The sequence below is a fragment of the Phalaenopsis equestris genome, unplaced genomic scaffold, assembly GCF_001263595.1.
Source record: "Phalaenopsis equestris unplaced genomic scaffold, ASM126359v1 Scaffold000081, whole genome shotgun sequence".
NCBI classification, from domain to species: domain Eukaryota; kingdom Viridiplantae; phylum Streptophyta; class Magnoliopsida; order Asparagales; family Orchidaceae; genus Phalaenopsis; species Phalaenopsis equestris.
In genome coordinates, this window is record NW_018164523.1 from 120,442 (window position 1) to 140,126 (window position 19,685).

A 19,685-nucleotide genomic window follows, 5' to 3' on the forward strand; every position below is an offset into this window, starting at 1 on the left:
TAGCCGGTCTTCAGAAATATTCAAACTTTAAATTAGCCAATGTTCTTTATAGCATCTCTAGTAAGGGTAAAGAATATTATTGCTCATATTTGACATAACACAATTTGCATGCTTCCACAACAAAATTCATATACTTATTACTCATTCATAATAAGAAGAAAGATATTTTCATATTAAATACTTTTTTTCTACAAAAACTTTAGTTATCTTTTTACTACTTCGTTAAAATATCAAAAATATTTTTAGTTTAAGTAATTCTCTTTTTAAAAATAGAAAAACTTTCTAAAAAGTACATATTGCATAATCTTCCCTGTGGGTTCGATATTCAGGTCTTAATCAAAAAGTCCTATGTTACTTGATAACGATACGTATACTTCCGTAGTATCCTAGTATAAATATATATAAATTAAAAGGTTAAATTTTTATTTTTGTTCAGAATTAAGTTTTTGGTTTTGTTATAAAATAAAGAAATATAAGTGAAAAATACCATCAGAACTATTGTTATACTGTGCATAAGCATTAAGTATTCAGGGATCAAGTTTTTGGCGCCATTGCTGGGGATTAAAATCTTCAAGTAGTGGTGTCAACTTCATAAATCCTTACATATACAAAATATCGGGATCAAGTTCTTGGCGCCGTTGTCGGGATTAAAATCTTCAAGTAGTGGAGTCAACTTATACAAAATATCGAGATAAAAAACACATCTAAAAAATCTATTTGAGAGGAAGCACCTCCCTTAGCAAGCCAATTAACAGGTTCGTTAGTTTCACTTGAGGTATATATCCACTGCATATTTAGTTGTTGAGAGATTTGGGCAATTTGCTTGATGTACATGTTTATGTGCCAATGTGAAGATGACATAGAAGTACAACACTACCAAAGAGCCATAAAATCCCCTAATAATCAAGTTAGTACAATTATGTGAAATGGAAATTGGGAGCAACCATAATAGCCTATACCTCAACTTGTAAAAGAGGAATAGTAAATAGATTCGCTGAAAACATAAGTAAGGTTTTACCGAAATGATCCTAAAAACTCCCTTAATACCCACATTAATATTAAAGGCGCGACCATCAATGTTAAAATTAATCTAGTTAAATCAAGTTTTCTCCAATATATTAGTTGGGAAAACTATCTCAGATTATGAGGATTTCTTAGGAAGCACTTAGATAGAGGTTGTAGAGCATCCACAAAATGATTTATGACCCTCTCATACATGATCACCTTTTGAAGATGGGTCATTACATGATAGAAAGTTAATGTAGGACTCTCCCTTTGTTCTTGTTCCTTGTGCTTCATGGTGTTTCTAGTCATCCAAATGAACTAACAAATTTAAAGAGGAATACTTTGCAAAATTGGATTGGTGGTTTGAGACCAATCAAGGAAACAATCATTAATGGAGTTATACCTTCTCCTAGGCATATCAGATTCAATGAAACAATAAAACATCTTCAAAGCTCCATAGTGTACCTACAAGATAGAAAAATATGACAAATGGATTCCTTCATACACAGGAGGAAAATGAAGGAAGTCTAATGCCCTTTAGATTGAGGATGTCATTAGTAGACAACAAGGAGTGAAAAATTCACCAGCAAAGAATGATATAAATGGTTTGAGGGGAAGATCCCACCATCACTTGTAGTAATTAGAATTGTCAAGTTGCTCAAAAGTTTGTGCAATGGACTTGGGTACTGTTTTGCTAGCACACTTTTTGAAAATCAAGTCATGTCTTCTTTATGAATAAAAAGGAATTTTGTTAATATAAAAACCATCATTTTGTGTCACCATGTTGTTGAGTTTGGTTACATCCCTTCTTCTTTTTGTCCAAATATTAGATATAGTAATAGTAATGTTCATAGGAGTCTCATAAAGATCAGTAAGAGGCCCCAAAGAAGACCAATCATCAAGCTAAAAGCTCACCTTGCCATTCCCACGGTCCCAAGGAATAAACTTAGAATCATTTCTATGACTAATCAGCTCCTTCCAGACCACAAAATCAATAATCTGAGGTGTGCACTCTAATGGGGGAGATTTGAAACAACAATTCTTCTCTTAAGATATGCCCAGAGGGAGTTATTGATCCCAATTTTATATGACAGTATGATGTATGCAATTATAATCTTAATTTTTTCCCTATATTTCTTACTTTGCAATGACTACCAAAAACTTGCCTTTGAAGCAAATAAGAATGCAATTATTATATTCAATTATAGGATACTACATAAGTATACGTATCGTTATCAAGTAATATATGATTTTTTGATTAAGCCCCGAATATCAAACCCACATGGAGAAATACAATATGCCACAAAAATCGGAAGAAATTAGATAATAAATTTTACTTTGCAAAATATTCTTACTCAAACTATAGATGCTATAATATGAATAAAGTTTAATTCTTTTTATTAATTTTTTTATTGAAAGTAAAGTAACAACTAACTCAATTTAAGTAGATATTTGTAAGATGAAAGTAATATAAATAAAATATATTTTTCTTTATCATGAATCAGTAACAGGTATAAGAATTCTATTATAAAAGTATTCAAATTGTGTTGTGCCAAATAAGAGCAATAATATTCTTTATCCTTACTAGAGATACTATAAAAAACATTGACTAATTTAAAGTTTCAATATTCTTGAAGATGAGTTGGTAGGGAAGATACTAGCTCTCACTCTAGAATTCCCTCTTCTCCCTCCACCTGGGGCTAACATCTTGTATCAAAACCTAAAACTATAAACCAAATTAGGGGCTTTGGCCTATCACTCTAAAGTCCTCAAATTCTATACCCTTAAAAGTTCATTTCCCTATTTTTTTGCACTCAATAATATGAAATATATTCTCATCCATACAATATCATGTGATTATTACCATTAGTTGACTAAGAAAATATCATCTCAGATCTTACATGTTCTCAAAAAAAAATATTACCATCTTAACTAGCCAAATAAAGAAGTAAATGAAGTATAAGGTTTAAAATCATCACAACTTATTCCAACATTATTATTCCAACATTAAAGTTATTCCAACATTAAAGATTAATACTTCACACAACCTCCATCCAATACTTAATCACTTATCATTTTAAGGAAAAAAATAAAGAAAACTACTTAGAATTCTTGACAAAAATACAACCACACTTAAGTTGAAAGTAGAAATCATGCAAACAAAGCAAGAATTCTAAATGAAAACCAAATGTAGTCATAAAGATAAAAACTTATCTCAAATCCTCTTCACCAAACTCTTGAACTCTTGAAGTTCCTTTGGTTCCTTTGAATCTCTTCTCTTTTTTTCTCTTACAATACTCTCTATTCACACACTACAACTCCTCTCTTCTTTTCTCTAATAAAATATCCTAATTAATCTATGAGAGAGACGTTAATGGCGTCGCTATGGGGGTGGTGTCAGAGATTCTTCTTCAATCCAATCCAAGTCTTCTTTTATAATTTTTCAAAAGGTGACTTGGTGTCTCTTCAAAATGTGTCTACATTCAATGAATCTTTCAAGATTTTTCTCCTTTCAAAAGCAATCTTAATGTATTTTTGTGTCCATTAACTATTTCTCATGTTTTCACGTAGATTTGCTTAAAAAATCTCTTCAAAAATTTATTCAAATTCATTGAATCACCAAGTAACTAGTTCTGGTGCTTAAGTGCGAGGTACTTGGCACTTAGGCGGGGCCTTCTCGGTTTTACTAGCGCGTAAGCGCCAATTCTGGGTGCTTAGGCGCCACAGTTCTTTTGCACATTGATTCTGATTTTCTATATATATAGATGTAAAATACGATATCTGCGATTATACGATTAATTTACTTAATAGTTATTCTTAATTTGCAACAAAGCCAAAAATTTGATCCGAAGCAAAAACTAAGTAAATCTTTCACTATGAAGCAAATAAGAATGTAGTTATAATATTTCAATATGGGATACTACGTAAGTATACGTATCGTTATCAAGTAATATAGAACTTTCTGATTAAATCCCAAATATCAAACTCACAGGGAGGACTAAATTTAGAAAACCAAATTTTACTTAGTAACATATTCTTAGTTAAACTTAAGATGCTAAAATAAGAAAGAAAGTTTGATTCTTTTTGTAATTTTTGATAATTGAAAATAAAGTAAACAACAAATTTTCTTCACTAAAATACTTGCAAGATGAAGGCAAAATTAATAAAATATCTTTTTCCTTATTATGAATCAGTGATAAATATAGAAATTCTGTTGTGGGAGTAAGCTAAATGTGTTATGCCAAATAGGAGCAATAATATTCTTTACCCTTACTAATACTATTCTTTACCCTTACTAAAGATGTTATAAAGAACATTGGTTAATCTATAGTTTGAATAGTCTTGAAGACCAGCTAGGTAGGGAAGATACTAGCTCTCACTCTAGAATTCCCCTTTTTTCCTCCACCAGGGGGCTAACATCTCATATCAAAATCTAAAATTATAAATCAAATTGTGGGCTTTAGTCTGTCACTCTAAAGTCCTATAATTCTACACCCTTTAAAAATTTATTTCCCTATTTATTTGCACTCAACCCCATGAACTACACTATCATTCATGAAATCAATATGTGATTCAAATCATTTGTTGACTGAGACAATACCATCTCAGATCTTACATGTTCTCACAACAAGTATTAACATCTTAATTGGTCAAATTAAGAAGTAAATGAAGTGCAAGATTTCAAATCATCATAACTTCTTCAAACATTGAAGCATAATACTTCACAGAACTACCTTTAAATATTTAATCACTTACCATTTTAAGGAAAAAGATAAAAAAAATTACTCAGAATCCATAGAGAAAATACAACCACACATGAGTTTAAAAGTAGAAATCATGTACACAAATAAGAAATCTAAATTAAAACCAAGTGTAGACACAAAGATAAACACTTATCTCAAATTTTCTTCACCAAATTTCTTGAAGTTACTTTGAATTTTCTTTATTCTTTCACAATACAAACTAACACTTAAAATAAAATAAAATAAAATAAAGGTGGTCGGCAGTGGCGGCGACGGCGATGGTGGCTGTAAAGTTTGATGGGTTGCTGGCCTCCTTCTTGGAAAATCTAAGTTTTTTCTTATAAAAACCCAAGGGGTGCCTTCCTTTGAATTTTCTTTCTTTTTTCACAATACAAACTAACACTTAAAATAAAATAAAATAAAATAAAGGTGGTCGGCAGTGGCGGCGACGGCGATGGTGGCTGTAAAGTTTGATGGGTTGCTGGCCTCCTTCTTGGAAAATCTAAGTTTTTTCTTATAAAAACCCAAGGGGTGCCTTGGTGTCTCTTAAAAAAAGTGTCCATTTAATGAATCTTCTAGAAGTTGCATGCTTAAAAAGCCAATTGAGTTAATTTTTGTGTCCATGGGCTATTTCCCACATTTTTATTAAGGGTTGTTTCAAACATCTCTTCAAAAATCCGCTCCAATTAATTAAATCATCAAGTAACTATTTCTGACGCTGAGCGCGGGGTGCCTGACACTTAAGCATGGAGCCTCTAACACTTAGGCGTCAAACTTGGACGCTTAGGCGCCCCGATTCATTTTTGTACCTTTTTTCATTTTTGCTCCAAATTTGACCCTTTTTTACTCTGTTTAGCATTTTTTTTACCCATTTGATTGTAACTGCAAGAAAAACACAGAAATACCTTCATTAAAGATCAATATAACAAAAATATGTATTAAAATGTATATAGAAACACTATATATTTTAGGTGTATCACACATCTTCTTCATTTGCTCCAAATTTGATAATTTTTCACTCCTTTCATAATTTTTCATCCATTTGATTGTACCTGAAAGAAAAACACACAAATCTGAAAGAAAAACACAAAAACACACAAATACTTTCTATTAAAGCGCAATATCTCAAAAAATAGGTATAAAAATGTGTGCATAAAGATTATATATTTTAGGTGTATCAGTTATCAACCTTGAATTTAATCTAAATTTTCATGAAATTAATTTTCATGGAATCATCAAAGGATCTGAAGCCCCTAAACCACCAAGATTGATAGCTTTACATAAGTTTTTCCAATTAGCCCAATGAAAGCTATGAGAATCTTTCTTGAACCTGAGAAATTTATTAAAGAGCCTCTCCAACCTTTGCATAATGGTCCTGGGAATTTTAGACACTTGCATGGAATACAAAGGATTAGTAGCAAGATTACTTTTCAATAGAGTGATCTTACCCCCACAAAGAAAGAGAGTTATTCTCGCAAGTAAAAAAAATCAATTAATTTCTAAAAATTCCCTTAAATAAACAACATTTCTTCTTGCCCTTACTGATTTTCATGCTAAGGTAAGAAATAGGTAATGCAGCCTTTGTGAAGCAAGTGTAATCAGCCATCCAACTATAGAAAGAAGGTTAACACATCAATATAAAAAATTCATGCATCAAAAAGGCTTTAAGGGAAAAAAATCCATATAATAAAAACAATAAGAAAACCATAAATCTTACATCAAAGAGTATGAATTAAGATTAACTAAAACGCAAGATGAAAGAGAACATGAACTTTGCTATTGGAGGAATAGAAATGTAGCAATGTAAGAAGTATAGAAAACTCACTACAGAGCCATTCAGTCGTTGCAATACATCATGATTATCTTTGTTCAATATAAATGTTTGTGGGTTGTAGTGAATGAAGATCACCATGATGTACTAGACGGGCTACCTCAAAATCCTAGGCTTGTGATTAAATTTTGAGAAAAGATGTGTTGTTGTAGATTTGGTTGCTCTCCCAGAGTTGTTTCTTTGTACATCCTCGTCGTGCTACTTACAGGGTTAGCTCCAAGCTCCGCATCAAAGTAGTAATCCATAGGGCTAAGGTTCAAAAGGTTTTACTGTGTGTATGTTTCAATGTTTTTCTTTTGTTATTATTCAAGCATTATGGGGGGTTAAAGTTGATTAAAACGACACCGATTAGGATCCCACAATTCCCTCATTTAAGTACCCCTATTTTCTTTTGAATTTACTTAGTCTAAATGAGTTGTTAAACTCATTTAAACTTGGGAAATCTTGTTAGAAACCGTAGGTTATCTCATCCAAGGGATTTCCGTAAGTTCAAAAGAGGTGTTTTATGTTTTGATTCGTTGTTTTGAAAAAGGTTTGATTTTTTTTTATCTTTTGGAAATGTTTGTGTTTGACTTTTAAAAATTTTTTGTTTTAATTTTGAAGCAATTTAGGTACCAAACATGCAAAATATTTGAAAGTAGTAGTAAATTACAATAATAAAATGACAGAAATGCAGTAAATAAAACTATAAAAGCATATCTGTCATTTTCTTGCTACCTCCACTAAAATGTTAGTTTTCAAAGCATGTGTATATAATGAAAGTGAGAGAAAAGTAGAACTTAACAGGTGAGATCCGACCTAAGTGCATACAACCGTCATGAGTGGACACTTAAGATGTTTAGTCAGAACCGTTGTTTAGTTGAACTATGACGTTTTGAGGATGATATTCTTGAGCAAAAAATAATAATTTCAATTATCCTTCAAAATATCTAAAAGATTATAAGTGTGTTCGGGGCATAACCCTAAACAACTTTTAATGTCTTTTGAATCATTTCGAGTTCATTTGGACTTATTATATTGCTAAAGAAAATCCTCTAAAGTGAAGTTAAAATCTTGATGAGATGCTTAGTGAATATGCTTCAATTAGTCTATGAGTAGGATAATTAACCACTCATTAGATATCGTATTTGAAAGATCATAGGTAGGGACCTATAAGGGTAAACAAGACTGTTAAAGGATCTAGAAATCCTTACCATTGATTGGTTTTGAGCTTGTAGTGTTTCAAAAGCATTTAAGATTGATTCCAATTCCTTTCTGAACCTTTTCAAATAATTCTTAGATCGAACCTAGCTCACTACCAAGCTCTTAGATGTTTTTAGGGGCAAAACTATAATTTAAGGGAGAATTGATCAAAGTGTCAATCTTTATCAAAGAGATCCAATTATTATTTCCAAATTAGGGGAATCTAAATTAGTGATTTATTATACTCTAAACTTGATCCCCATTCACATTAGAATCATTTGATTTAAATTGACTTCCAAACCTCTAAGGTTCAAAGAATTGCATTCTTACCCTTTTTATGGGTGGTGAAGAGAACTGGTTTCTATCTCTTACCCTTGTATTTTGTTCACCTCAAATGACTATTTAGGATCAAAATTAACCTATTTACCCTTGGTCATCCTAAAGTTTTAATTAGATTTTACAACTTTACAATTATCATTTTACCCTTAAGGTTCCAAGTACCACAATTTTTTCAATTTAATTCCAATGATCTTGGAAATTTCTTATTGTCTTCCTCATAGATTAATTGAAACATCATACGAGAAATCATGCTTCCTAATTTTTATATTTAATTATAATAATTATTTTAAATAAAACACAGGGATTTTCAAAGATAATTTATTTGACTAAGTAAAGTAAACCATTTATTTTTTAGGAAAACTGTTAGAGGTTTACATGGATTAGAGGAACATTTAGATCAATTTTAGTGAAATTTTGAATTATAATTTTAATTTTTTATGATTCTTTTAATTGATTTTGGTGATTAAATAAATGAGAAATATATTTTAATTTCAAAAATTAACTTTTGTATCTTTCAAAGGCAACATGTTTGGTGCAATCAAACACCTTTTTTACTTGAAATTTTACTCTTCTGGTTTTCATGCATTGAAATTACTCCTACATAAGATTTTTCGTCGGTGCACCATTTAAGAAAATAGACTGTGCAAGTGTGTCCATATCATAGAAACCATTCAAATGAGCTCCTCCATGCCCAAATCAAACTTTATTTGGGGGTTCCATCATGACTACAATATTTTGGACGATAATGAGTATAATCATAATAATAGCATGGTAACAACCCAAATAAAATTTAAATCAAGATCAAACTCAAATTAAGTTAAAAAAAAATTAAATTTTATCAATTAAAACCTTGTTAAAATTTTCATAAAAAATTCACAAAAAATTTCTCTCATAGGATGAGGCCCACACTTTGGCTTCCATGTCCTTGTCTCACTAAAACTAACCACACCATTGTGTCCTCCTAAAATTTCGAAACCAAATAAGCCAAGATTATATTTTTGCTCTAATCACTCATGACCATCAAATTTTGAAATTCCTTCCACTTCTACTTCCTTGCCAAATTTCTTCAGCCTTCTCATATCAAGTCCTAGGTTTCACCATTCTCTACACGCCCGGGCTTACCTCACCCCCTCACCCCCTCCCTCTCAATATAAAAATAGCAAACCTTACCGTTATTTTTTTTCGTAACCACCCAAACCACTCATCTTCTCATTTCCCCATCAAGAGGGAAAAATAAGCGAGACAATTTTATAGTTTTATGTGATACACATGGCTTTTTAAACATAAATAGCAGGGCTTGCGCGGCCTCCTCCACCACGGGCTGAGGAAACTATGGAATCTCAAATCGATGCGACCAGCGCTGGTGTCGACGTCGACGAGGTCGCCGCACTGAAGGAGATGCGCCTCCAACTCATGGACGCCATTGACGCCCGCCGCGCAGTGCAGCAGGACCTTCTCTCTTCCATCCAAACCCTCGTACCTGAATTCGCTACGTCCCTCGACATCTCCCTTCGCCTCATTCCTAAACCTAACCCTAACCCTAACCGCAACGGCACTACCAACCCAAATACTAGCGCAAAAACATCTTCGGAGTGCCGTCGCCGACCTCTCGCAGATTCTAAAGCCCTGTCCCGTACCCGCAGGAAGACCTCTCCCATCCCCCTACGTTCTTCCCGCTACCGCTTTAATGATGAACAAGACGAAGGAAGCGGCGTAGGAATCGCTGGAGATCGGCTGTCGGTCGTGCGTACTATGGTGGCGGTGTGCCTGCTTGAGCTAGTTCCCTTCGCGGAAATTGACTCAACCGCGCTACTTCGTCGGCTGGAGAGCGACCAGTCTTCGGCCACTTCGGCTGAAAAGGCCGCCATGGTTGAGCTTGGCGGCGATTTTGGAGCGATATCTGCGGTTGAGACGGCCCTCCGCCGCATTTCCGAGGATAGCGGCGGAGTGCAGCTGGAGGACTTCACGGTTAACGGAAAGTCAATGTTAATGGTCTGGGGTATTGACCGGAGTAAGCTGCTTAAGGAGCTTCCTGAGAGCTCTCAACAGCAGCAAACACAGCCCGTGGAATTTGGTTCTGGTGACGCAAGTAGTCAGATTCAGGCAGCTCTAATGCCTGTAGCTGACCGGGGTGCTGCTATGTTACCTAGGCCACCCCATGATCTATGGATGGGTCACCCTGATCCCCATTTATCTGGCATGCCACCAATGTATACAGGGGCTGGTGCGCAGGGGCCAATTATTGGCCCAAGGGGTGGCCCAAGGATGATGGGATTGATGGGAATTCCTAGAGTTATCGGTGTTCCACCTCTTCACCGTCCACTAATTGGACCTGGTGCATCAATGGTAGGACCAAATCCCCCACCAGCCAAGCCTAGAACAGAGGAGGATGACAGGAAGGACATTGAGGCATTGCTAAATAAGAAGACCTTTAGGGAGATGCAGAAGTCCAAAACTGGAGAGGAGCTTTTGGATCTCATCCACCGGCCAACTGCGAAGGAAACTGCTGTTGCTGCAAAGGTTTGGAGATGCTAATTCTCATTCATTTAGGGCTTGTTTGGGAACATCTTTTTTCTTTGTTTTTTTTTTGAAATATGTTTGTTTAGTATATTTATATATTTATATTTTCTATTTTAAGAAGTAAAATAACTTATTTTTAAAAACATTCAATATAACTGTCACTATTGTTGCCCATAGCCGTCCGGTGCCAGTTGCTAATGCCCATTGCCACTCATAATAACCTACTATCATCAGCCCTTGGTATCGATATCGCTGCCTGCTGCCACTGTTGGCCTTTTTGGTTGGCTCTAATGCCACCTCCAATTCCTGTCTTTGCTTTGTTTACAACCACTGCCATTATCACACAAATCAATAGTAATTAATAAAAATAAAAGTATATTTTTAAAATAATGAATACGGTTTATTTCAAATTAAAATATGTAAAAAATGAAAAAAAAAGTGATCCCAATGAAACCCTTAGGTATTGTGACTAAATGACTGTTTTGTTTGATGTGATATAGATAGTATTTTTGTGTTGGTAATAATGCTATTTGGATTACAAGCTTATGCTATAGATACAAAGACTTTTATTCATTGTTATTTCTCTTAGAGAATGCAATATTAACTTGTCCAATCAATGGTGATTTTTGTCTTTTTGTCCTCTTAAATTTTATTATCATAATAAAGGTAATCTAAATAATGCTCAGTTCTATTGCCATTATATTGCTTAATTTTGGTTATTAATGCTATCTAGATTCTCAAATTTGATGCTAGCATGAAGCCAAGTAATCTTTTTGTTTGTTTTAATATTTTCTTTGTTGCAATGCTATATTATTTATGATCAATGATGTTTTGTTTGATGTTATCTCTTACACTGATGTAATTTGAATAAATTGCAACCAAATTGGATACTATCTAGATTACCTTAATCTTAATGTTTAAAAAAAGGAAAAAATCAGTAGCAATTATTCTAAATAATATTTCATTTAAAAAAAAAAAGATAACTTCAAACCATATATAGAAAATAAAATTATCTAAATAACATTGAACCAACCAGACCCTTAATTTTATTTCAATAGCAGTATTATCTTGATAAAATCATATCAAATAGCCGCTAACTGCTATTCCCACTTTTTCATTTTAATGCATAGACAAATAAATGAAGCTGTTCATGGAATATAACATGATGTTATATTTTTGTTGGTTGTACTTAAATTGTTAATTTCAGGCACTTATGATAAACGTTTTCAGGTGTTTTGATAGCATGTGTAAGATGGAATTCCAGTTTCTTTATTTTTAAAATGATTATCTTGACCTGTCTAGAACTTCATGATCCTTTTGAAGTTGCTAGGTGTTGCTACACAAGAATTACCATTTCATTTTGTTTGCATTTGCCATGGGAGTGGAAGATGATAGTCGAGGTGTTTGGGGGCTGGTATTTCTTCCTTTGGTAACAAATTTTCAGTTTGTTTCTGATTGCTGTATATTTAATATCAAACGGTTAAGGTTTGTATTTTTGGATCGTGAAGTTGTCTTCTAGGCATAAATGTTTAATTTTTGTGTGCATCCAATTTATCTATGATTGTAATAATCCTTGGACTATTAATTCCATTAAAGTGTGATTTTAATAATTATGCATTAGAACCTTTAAAATTTTGTGAGAAAATATTTTAAAGAAGTAACAAATGTATGTATTGAGGATGCTGTATGGAGAAAATGTTTTAAAGATTTATTGGCTGAAACTTTTGTATGGGAGTCATGTTCAAGAGAGGTAGTTAAATGCTTAAAGGTTTTGATAAGTGCTTGTATGACGAGCCATCAAATTAACTTGCTTTTGAATCATTAAGTGCAGGCAATTAGTATCCCTTGTTTCATGTTGAATTTATAATATGGGGATTGATTATCCAGCCTTTTGAGGACATTTGACGATTCTCGCAGATGAACTATATGATTGGATTTGAATGCCATGATGATAAAGATGATGATGATTTGTTGGCACGTTAATTGATTAGAAATTGAAATGTTTTATTTGTAATTTTCTTTTTTATTTATGCCATTAGTTTATTAATTAGGATATCTTTTTTTTTTATTTTTGGATTTTGGTATTATAATGTATTATTTTCATGGAGAGTTGCATTGAGAAACTTAAAACCTCTGTTATTAAATTGTATGAATATGAAGGGGTGAATGAATAATACCTTTCAACACTTTTAGATTAATACCATTACTGAATTAAGAGCTTCTCCCCTTCAACTGGACTTATTCTTTCCAAAACTCTAGTTTTTTAATCATACTTCACCATCAATCTTCCCCCCTCAGTCGATTCTTCCCATTGTATAAGTTGTGAGCAGCAAATCTTTTTGATTTACAGGTTCCAGACAATAAATTCTTAGCCTCTCCATGGTTTTGGACATTTTTGATTAATTCCATTGCAGAATTAAGCGTTTCTTCCCTTCAACTGGACTTATTCTTTCCAAAACTCTTGGTTTTTGAATCATATTCACCTTCAATCCTTCTCCCTTAGTCGATTCCTCGCATTTTATAAGTTTCGAGCAGCAATTTTTTTTGATTTACAGGATCCAGACAACAAATTCTTCAGCCTCTCCATGGTTTTGGACATTGTTGGGGATCAGACCAGCTATAGAACGCTTAAAGATCCATGAAAACAACAATTGTCGTTGGAGATGCTTGCGACAACAGTTTGATACATGGAGATATCCGGCAGTAGAAATGGTAGGCATGTAATCAAGCTAAAGAATTGCATTGCTTTTCTCCACAACTTATCATAGGCAATAACAGAAGATGAGAAATAGAGGGAAGGAAAACAAAGAGAAAACTATTGGAATTGTACTCAAAATATTGTCTTTACTAACATCACATCCTGGGGTAACCCTAGGCCACAAAAACTATATTATGCGGAAACAAGAAGCTAAATAACAAACCTGTAGCTGTTAAAATTGAAATATTTTTGGTTTGTCACAAAGGCAAACCAAACACTAATAACTTGATATATAACCATACTAACACTCTTCACCTTTACTTTTACTCATTTTGTAGTCGAATTCAGTATTTCCAAACAATGTGAAATTTTCTTGTGTGTAATATCTTTTTTAGCATGCTTGTAGAATTATATTTTTGTAAATTCTAATCTCATCACCATTTGTTTGATCACATTAAGCTTGGTGAAATAGAATTTCACATCCACATCCTTTTTTTTTTCTCATGATTAACATGATTTTGTACAACTTTGATGTATTGATAAATATATTCTTTATATAAAGCATCGAGTTAAAAAGTCACACATTCATCCCTTTATTCAAAGGGTTTTCTTCATAGTTTTGAACTTGATCATGTATGTTGATTTTGTAGAGTAGATACCATCACTGATTTCAAAAATGTTTTTCAGCTTACCTTATTTTCAAAGATTTTAAACGCAAAGCCAATCAATGACTTCCTAGCATCCATATTTGCTACAAAATCAAAGTCTACATGTCTCTTTATATTCAGCTGAATACATGTATCTCAAGCTTAATTTATGTCTTCCATGGAAAACCCGTTGCACTACCTCTTAATGATTAATAGTTTGGTCATTCCTATACTTGCTAACCTTTTTGACTGCGTGCCAAATAAGATCAGCTGCAAGCCATCACATATATAATGCTCCAAACTGTATTTAGTAAGATCGACAACAGTACATCTTTTCATCATTATTTGATGGTGATTGATCCTTGCTTAGATTCATATGCTAAGCCAAAGTTGCTTAAATAAGTTCTGAATTTTCTATGTCAAACCTCCTAAGCCCCGTTTTAAGAGGTGAGGGATTTAATCAGTTCCTTGGCAAATTTATTTCTCTTTATATCTATTCCAAGGGTCTTCTATTTATGGGCCAAATCATTTATTTTAAAACTGGTTTAGAGCAGTCTTGTACTTTTTGATATTTCCTTCATGCTTTCACTAGCAATAAACTTGTCAAAAACATACAGAAAGAGATAAGACATTTTTAAAACTCCTTGATTCTTGGAATAAACACAAACATCATATTCTTGCTATAAACACATTAATCATAACCTCTTATTTTAAAATCAATTTTCATCATGTAATCATCAAACTTCATGTACCACATTCTTGATGATTTCTTAAGCCCATACAAGGATATTCTTAAGAATATATAACTGATTTTTGGCTCCACCTTCATTGGGACCATTACATTGCTTCATGTATGCTATTTCTTCTTGTTCTCTATGAAAAAAAAATGTCAACTTCACAGCTATTTGCTTAAGCTCCATGTTGAATTGAATAACTATAGCAAGCAAGATCTTGATTGATTTGTGTCTCGTAATTAGAGAGATTACTTCATTATAATCAACACCTTCTTCTGAAAAAACCCCTCACAACTTGTATTGCTTTGAATCTGACTTCTTCAAATTAATTCTATAGAAGCTTCGTTTTTTGTTTTGAAAAATCTGTTGCAACTTATTAGGTTTTGGTATTTTGATATGTCCACTAATTCTCAAGTATTGTTTTGTTTTCATGATAACATTTTTTTCATAGTCTGTTGCCATTAACTTTTGTCATTTCTCTCCATGACCTTTTTTAGGATTTTTGCTCATCTTCATCCATAAAATCTTCCTTATTTATGAACAATCACTTGCACATAATTTCCTTCAGGTGTTTTGGTATGTTCAGCAATTCCCAAAGGTTGTTTTTCCTTAATGATAACTTTTCTTCTTATATAGCTTGTTGCCATCGGCTACTTCAATCGCTCTCCATGATACTTTGTAGGATTTTAGCTTAGCTCATTCGTCAAATTTGTAATAAAAGCATTTATTTTAACCTTAGATGGTCTTTATTCTTGTAGTTCTTTGAAAAACACTACGGCATGTTTCTTGTGAAGCCATAAGCTTTTTGCCCTTCTTCAATATTTAGTTATCTAAATTCCTTAGATTATGCTTAAACCATTTTTTGATTATTGGCATTATAAACTTTCATTGTTTGGTTGCTCCACCTCATGATCAATTGTATATATTGCATCAGTTTATTTGCACTTTATTTGACGCAATAATTTCAGCTGTTTGCTGTTCATTAAATCCAACATCCTTATTAATCATGCATTTTGTAATCTAAGCTCTAAGAACCAAACTTGTACCTCTTAGCTCCTTTAAGGTAGCCAATAAAAATACATTTCACTGCATGTGGCTCAAGTTTATGTTCCTTGATAAAAGCTTAAGCTCTACTTCCAAGAACAAGTAATCATTTGGTCTTCTATTCCAACCTTATTGCGGTCTTGAAACTAATGGTTGAGGAGGGACATCTATTGATTAAATACAGTGCTAATTGCTTAGGCCCAATAGCTTCTTGGCAACCTTGTATTACTGAATGGTTATATTATTTTTTAAGGGAATTGTCCAATGATGTGAAACCTTAATATCCTTAGATTTTTGAAAAATTTTGTGTATTCATGAACACATTATTCAAGTCCATTGTCGGTCCTCTCCCAGGCTTGAGTTTTAACAAGTTATTTCCATTCCATGAATATTTGGAATGCTTCATTATTATATTTTAAAAAATATGCCTATTTCTTTCTTAAATTATCATCAATTAATGAAAGTTGCTATTGTGCATCACCATGCAATCTTACCTGAGATGGACTTCAAAGATTTGAATGGGTGCAGTCAAGGGCTACATCTATGAAGTGCATGTCAGTTGTAAAACTGAGTCTCTTTGCCTTTCTTATAAAACGGTGTTCACATGGGTCAAGATTTTCAATCTTATCACCACATGGCAAGCATTGCTTCCTAAGTTCCTAAAGTCCTTTTTTAATTATGTGGTCAAGTATCCTATGCAATAACTGTCTTGAATTTGTTGATCTAATAGTTACATTGGTTGATCCCCCAAGGCTTATTTCTCCAATCAAGGGATACAATGCAAGGTTCAAGGTTTCTTTTATGACAACAAATGAGCCGTTGCATACCCTTAAACTTCCGTTTTCACTTTTGAATGTAGAACTAAATTTATGTCGGATTATGAGAAGATCCTCATATTTCATTTTAGCTTCAATGCTCTTAAGATTCATTATGACTATTTTAAAATCATCTGAATGTTTCTTTAGTGATTTGGATTTATCAATTTGCATGGTGCATACCCTCTTTTTGAGGTATAATTGATTTGCTACGGATCTTGTACAAGGAATCAACTTTATCTTCAAGGCTTAAGAGAATTCTCTTATTATTATTGTCAGCAAGATTTGATTGCTTATTTGCTTCCATCTTTTGCAAGGCTTCTTGTCGCAAAACCGCATCCAAATCCTCATTCCTTATCAATCTCCAAAGATTAAAGTCATTTTGCATTGTGAACTTCTTGATCTTCAATCTTGTCAGCACCATCCACAATTTTTTTTTATATGGGTCTTGATACTAATTTTAGGAACAAAAAGGGATGATGGAATAATACTTTTCAACGATTTTTAATCGAAACCTTTGTTGAAATCAAGGTTTCTCTACTCCAATTTTCCTTTTCTTTTGGCCAGGAGTCAGATTCTTGAATCACCACCTTAATGCCTGTCTTTCTTACTTTAATTGTTTTATCCTTCTTCCCTTCTTCCCACTGCACAAGTTTCGGGCAGCAGATTTTTCAGCTGTACATGTTCTAGGCAGCAGATTATATTCTTCTGTACGTTTGTGGTCTTGAACATTTTCTTTCATAAAGCCTGTAACGATTAACTTATGGATCCACGATAACACTAGATGTTGTAGGAAAAGCCAACAGCAACAGCTGGATGCTGAGAGATATCTAACGGTAGAAATAGTTAAGTGATGAAATTGTGCTGAAGTACTGCTGGGGTTTTTTTCAAGAATGGATGACGGGCATGAAATAAGGAGAGAATTGGGGTTAAAGAAGATAGAGGGACATTTGTTGAAGTTGTATTCATAATATTATCTTTTCTAACAATACATTCAAGGGTATTTATTGAATTCATACCCAATGCTACACAAAGATTATATGATTTGATAACAAGAGACTTAATGCTAACATATAACTGTCAAAAACTGAAATCTTTTGGGTTAGTTAGAAAGACAAACATTAAACAAATGGTTGTTGTTTATCTTTTATCCTCTTTCCCCTTATTCACATTTTCTCTCGAATCTTCAAATAAATCCACTATTCTACAGATCATGCTACATTAAGTGATTTGCAAATCAAACCAGTTATAAATCTGAGCATCAATCGCTAGGATGATGGGATCAATTTAAGCCATTAAAGTTTCTATATATTGACAAAATATTCAGGAATTTCTGACAAGTGGCGCTGGTTAATAATATACACTATTATTTGCGGTGGTTATATGTCAGTCATACAGAAGCTATGGACGTGAAAAGAAGACTGTAAGAGACCCAGGTCATGTACCACTTTTTACTCGGTCCAAGTGATTTGTAACTAATCCCCTTCATTTTTTTTCCCGAAAGCTTGTCCCTAGAGGTATTTTTATTTTTTTCACCGTTGCTAGCACTAGATGTATTACGAGTTTGGACTAAGGACTAAATAGAAGATCTCTGACTTCAAGTTTATTTTATTCATTTTTTGAATTTTTTGTATGGGTGTGGAGGGGATTGGGGTGGGGGATTTGATATCTTCATTTTGGACACAAAAGCTTATGATTAAGATAACTCACTTAGATTACGTCATCTAAATGAGTAATAGTTGTATTATTGGATATTCTTTAAGCATTGTGATATTCAGAGAACATATTTTTATGATTTAAGAAAGAAGGCAGCTGATTAAAACGAGAAAATCAATTTCCAGTATTCGTTTAATTAAGAAAATTTATTCTCATTGAATACTCAAGTTGTCTTTTCCTCTGCTAAATTTTTATTTGTTTCATTTCATTTGACATTATCATGATAAACACGATAGCAGGGTAAGTGTTTGGATTATTTATAAGAGCGGGAACTCTATTTGTATAATTGAAGAATTTGATACTGATTTTTTGGGCAATACCCGTATTAGCACACCCGAGAAGAGGAGGAACCTAGTTAGAAGTGGTTTCTACTCGTTCAATTTCCATACGAAAAGTGGCAGAATTTTGAGAATGCACTCGCACTTTCATCTAACCAGTCAAGATATTTGCTTCATTTGCCTTCTTTTATGTCTCTAGGAGAGATTAATTTATATTAACCTAAATTTTATCATTTAATATTTCTGATATGAAAACTTTCTTTTTTATTTTTATTTTTATTTCTTTTCCTGTCCTTTCAGTTTAAGACGAAGGGTGGTTCACAATTGAAGGAATATTGTACTCACTTGACCAAAGAAGATTGCCGTCGTCAGTCAGGCTCCTTTATGGCTTGTGCGAAGGTATAATGCTGAATTGCGTATGCTGACTGGTCAGAGTGATTTTAGAATTCTCGCATATAACATTTCCATGCATGCTGCAGCTTTCATTTGTTAATTACTTTTATAATCCTTAAAACTTGTTGTTTTGTCGACAATTTCGCTTGGTTGTTAATTCAGATATCTTGTAAAATTCACAAACATTGGGTCGGACATTCACTATTAAATGACTAGAACATAGGAAGAAAGATAATAATAAAATAACATAGTAATGTGATTAGTTATAGATTCATAATTTGCATGCAGGTTTATGTGTGTTATTTTAATAAGATTTATTTATTTATAAGCCAGCAAAGAAGAACATCAAATAACTAGGTTGGTGAAACCTTGTTTGGTCCTTGGCTTGAACTGAGTTAACAGTAGTAAATTCATTTTAAGTCAAACCTCTGGCCAAGTGAAGAGATCTGGAAAGTAAAATCTTGAGTTGAAGGAGAGAGATGGATGCCATTCAGGTCATGTTTGGATTATGCGAGACCCCAAGAGGGAGGTGGTAGGAAGGGTTGCAGGGAAGTTGTTTGGCTCAATCCCTGTAACAATGAAGATAACACTTATATATCTCGTAAGACAACTTTATTGAAAGATATTTCCCTTCTTTAATGCTACAGTGTAGGAAGATCTTTTGTCTCACTCTGTTGAAGTTGTAGGGAAGCAGTTGTTGGCTTTTGGTTAATATCTATTGAAAACAGGAAAGATCAAAT

General features: G+C 33.2%; 1 protein-coding gene across 1 annotated transcript in view; it reads left to right on the top strand.

The window, feature by feature from the left end:
* The first annotated feature begins 9,290 nt into the window (after positions 1-9,290).
* The window catches only part of LOC110019823 (probable N6-adenosine-methyltransferase MT-A70-like), a 41,115-nt gene continuing 30,720 nt past the window's right edge, over positions 9,291-19,685 (top strand). The window contains exons 1-2 of the mRNA XM_020717664.1: positions 9,291-10,620; positions 18,853-18,951. Coding sequence (XP_020573323.1) covers positions 9,433-10,620; positions 18,853-18,951 — 1,287 coding nt within the window. The 5' untranslated portion in view covers positions 9,291-9,432. The remainder of the gene's footprint in view (positions 10,621-18,852; positions 18,952-19,685) is intronic.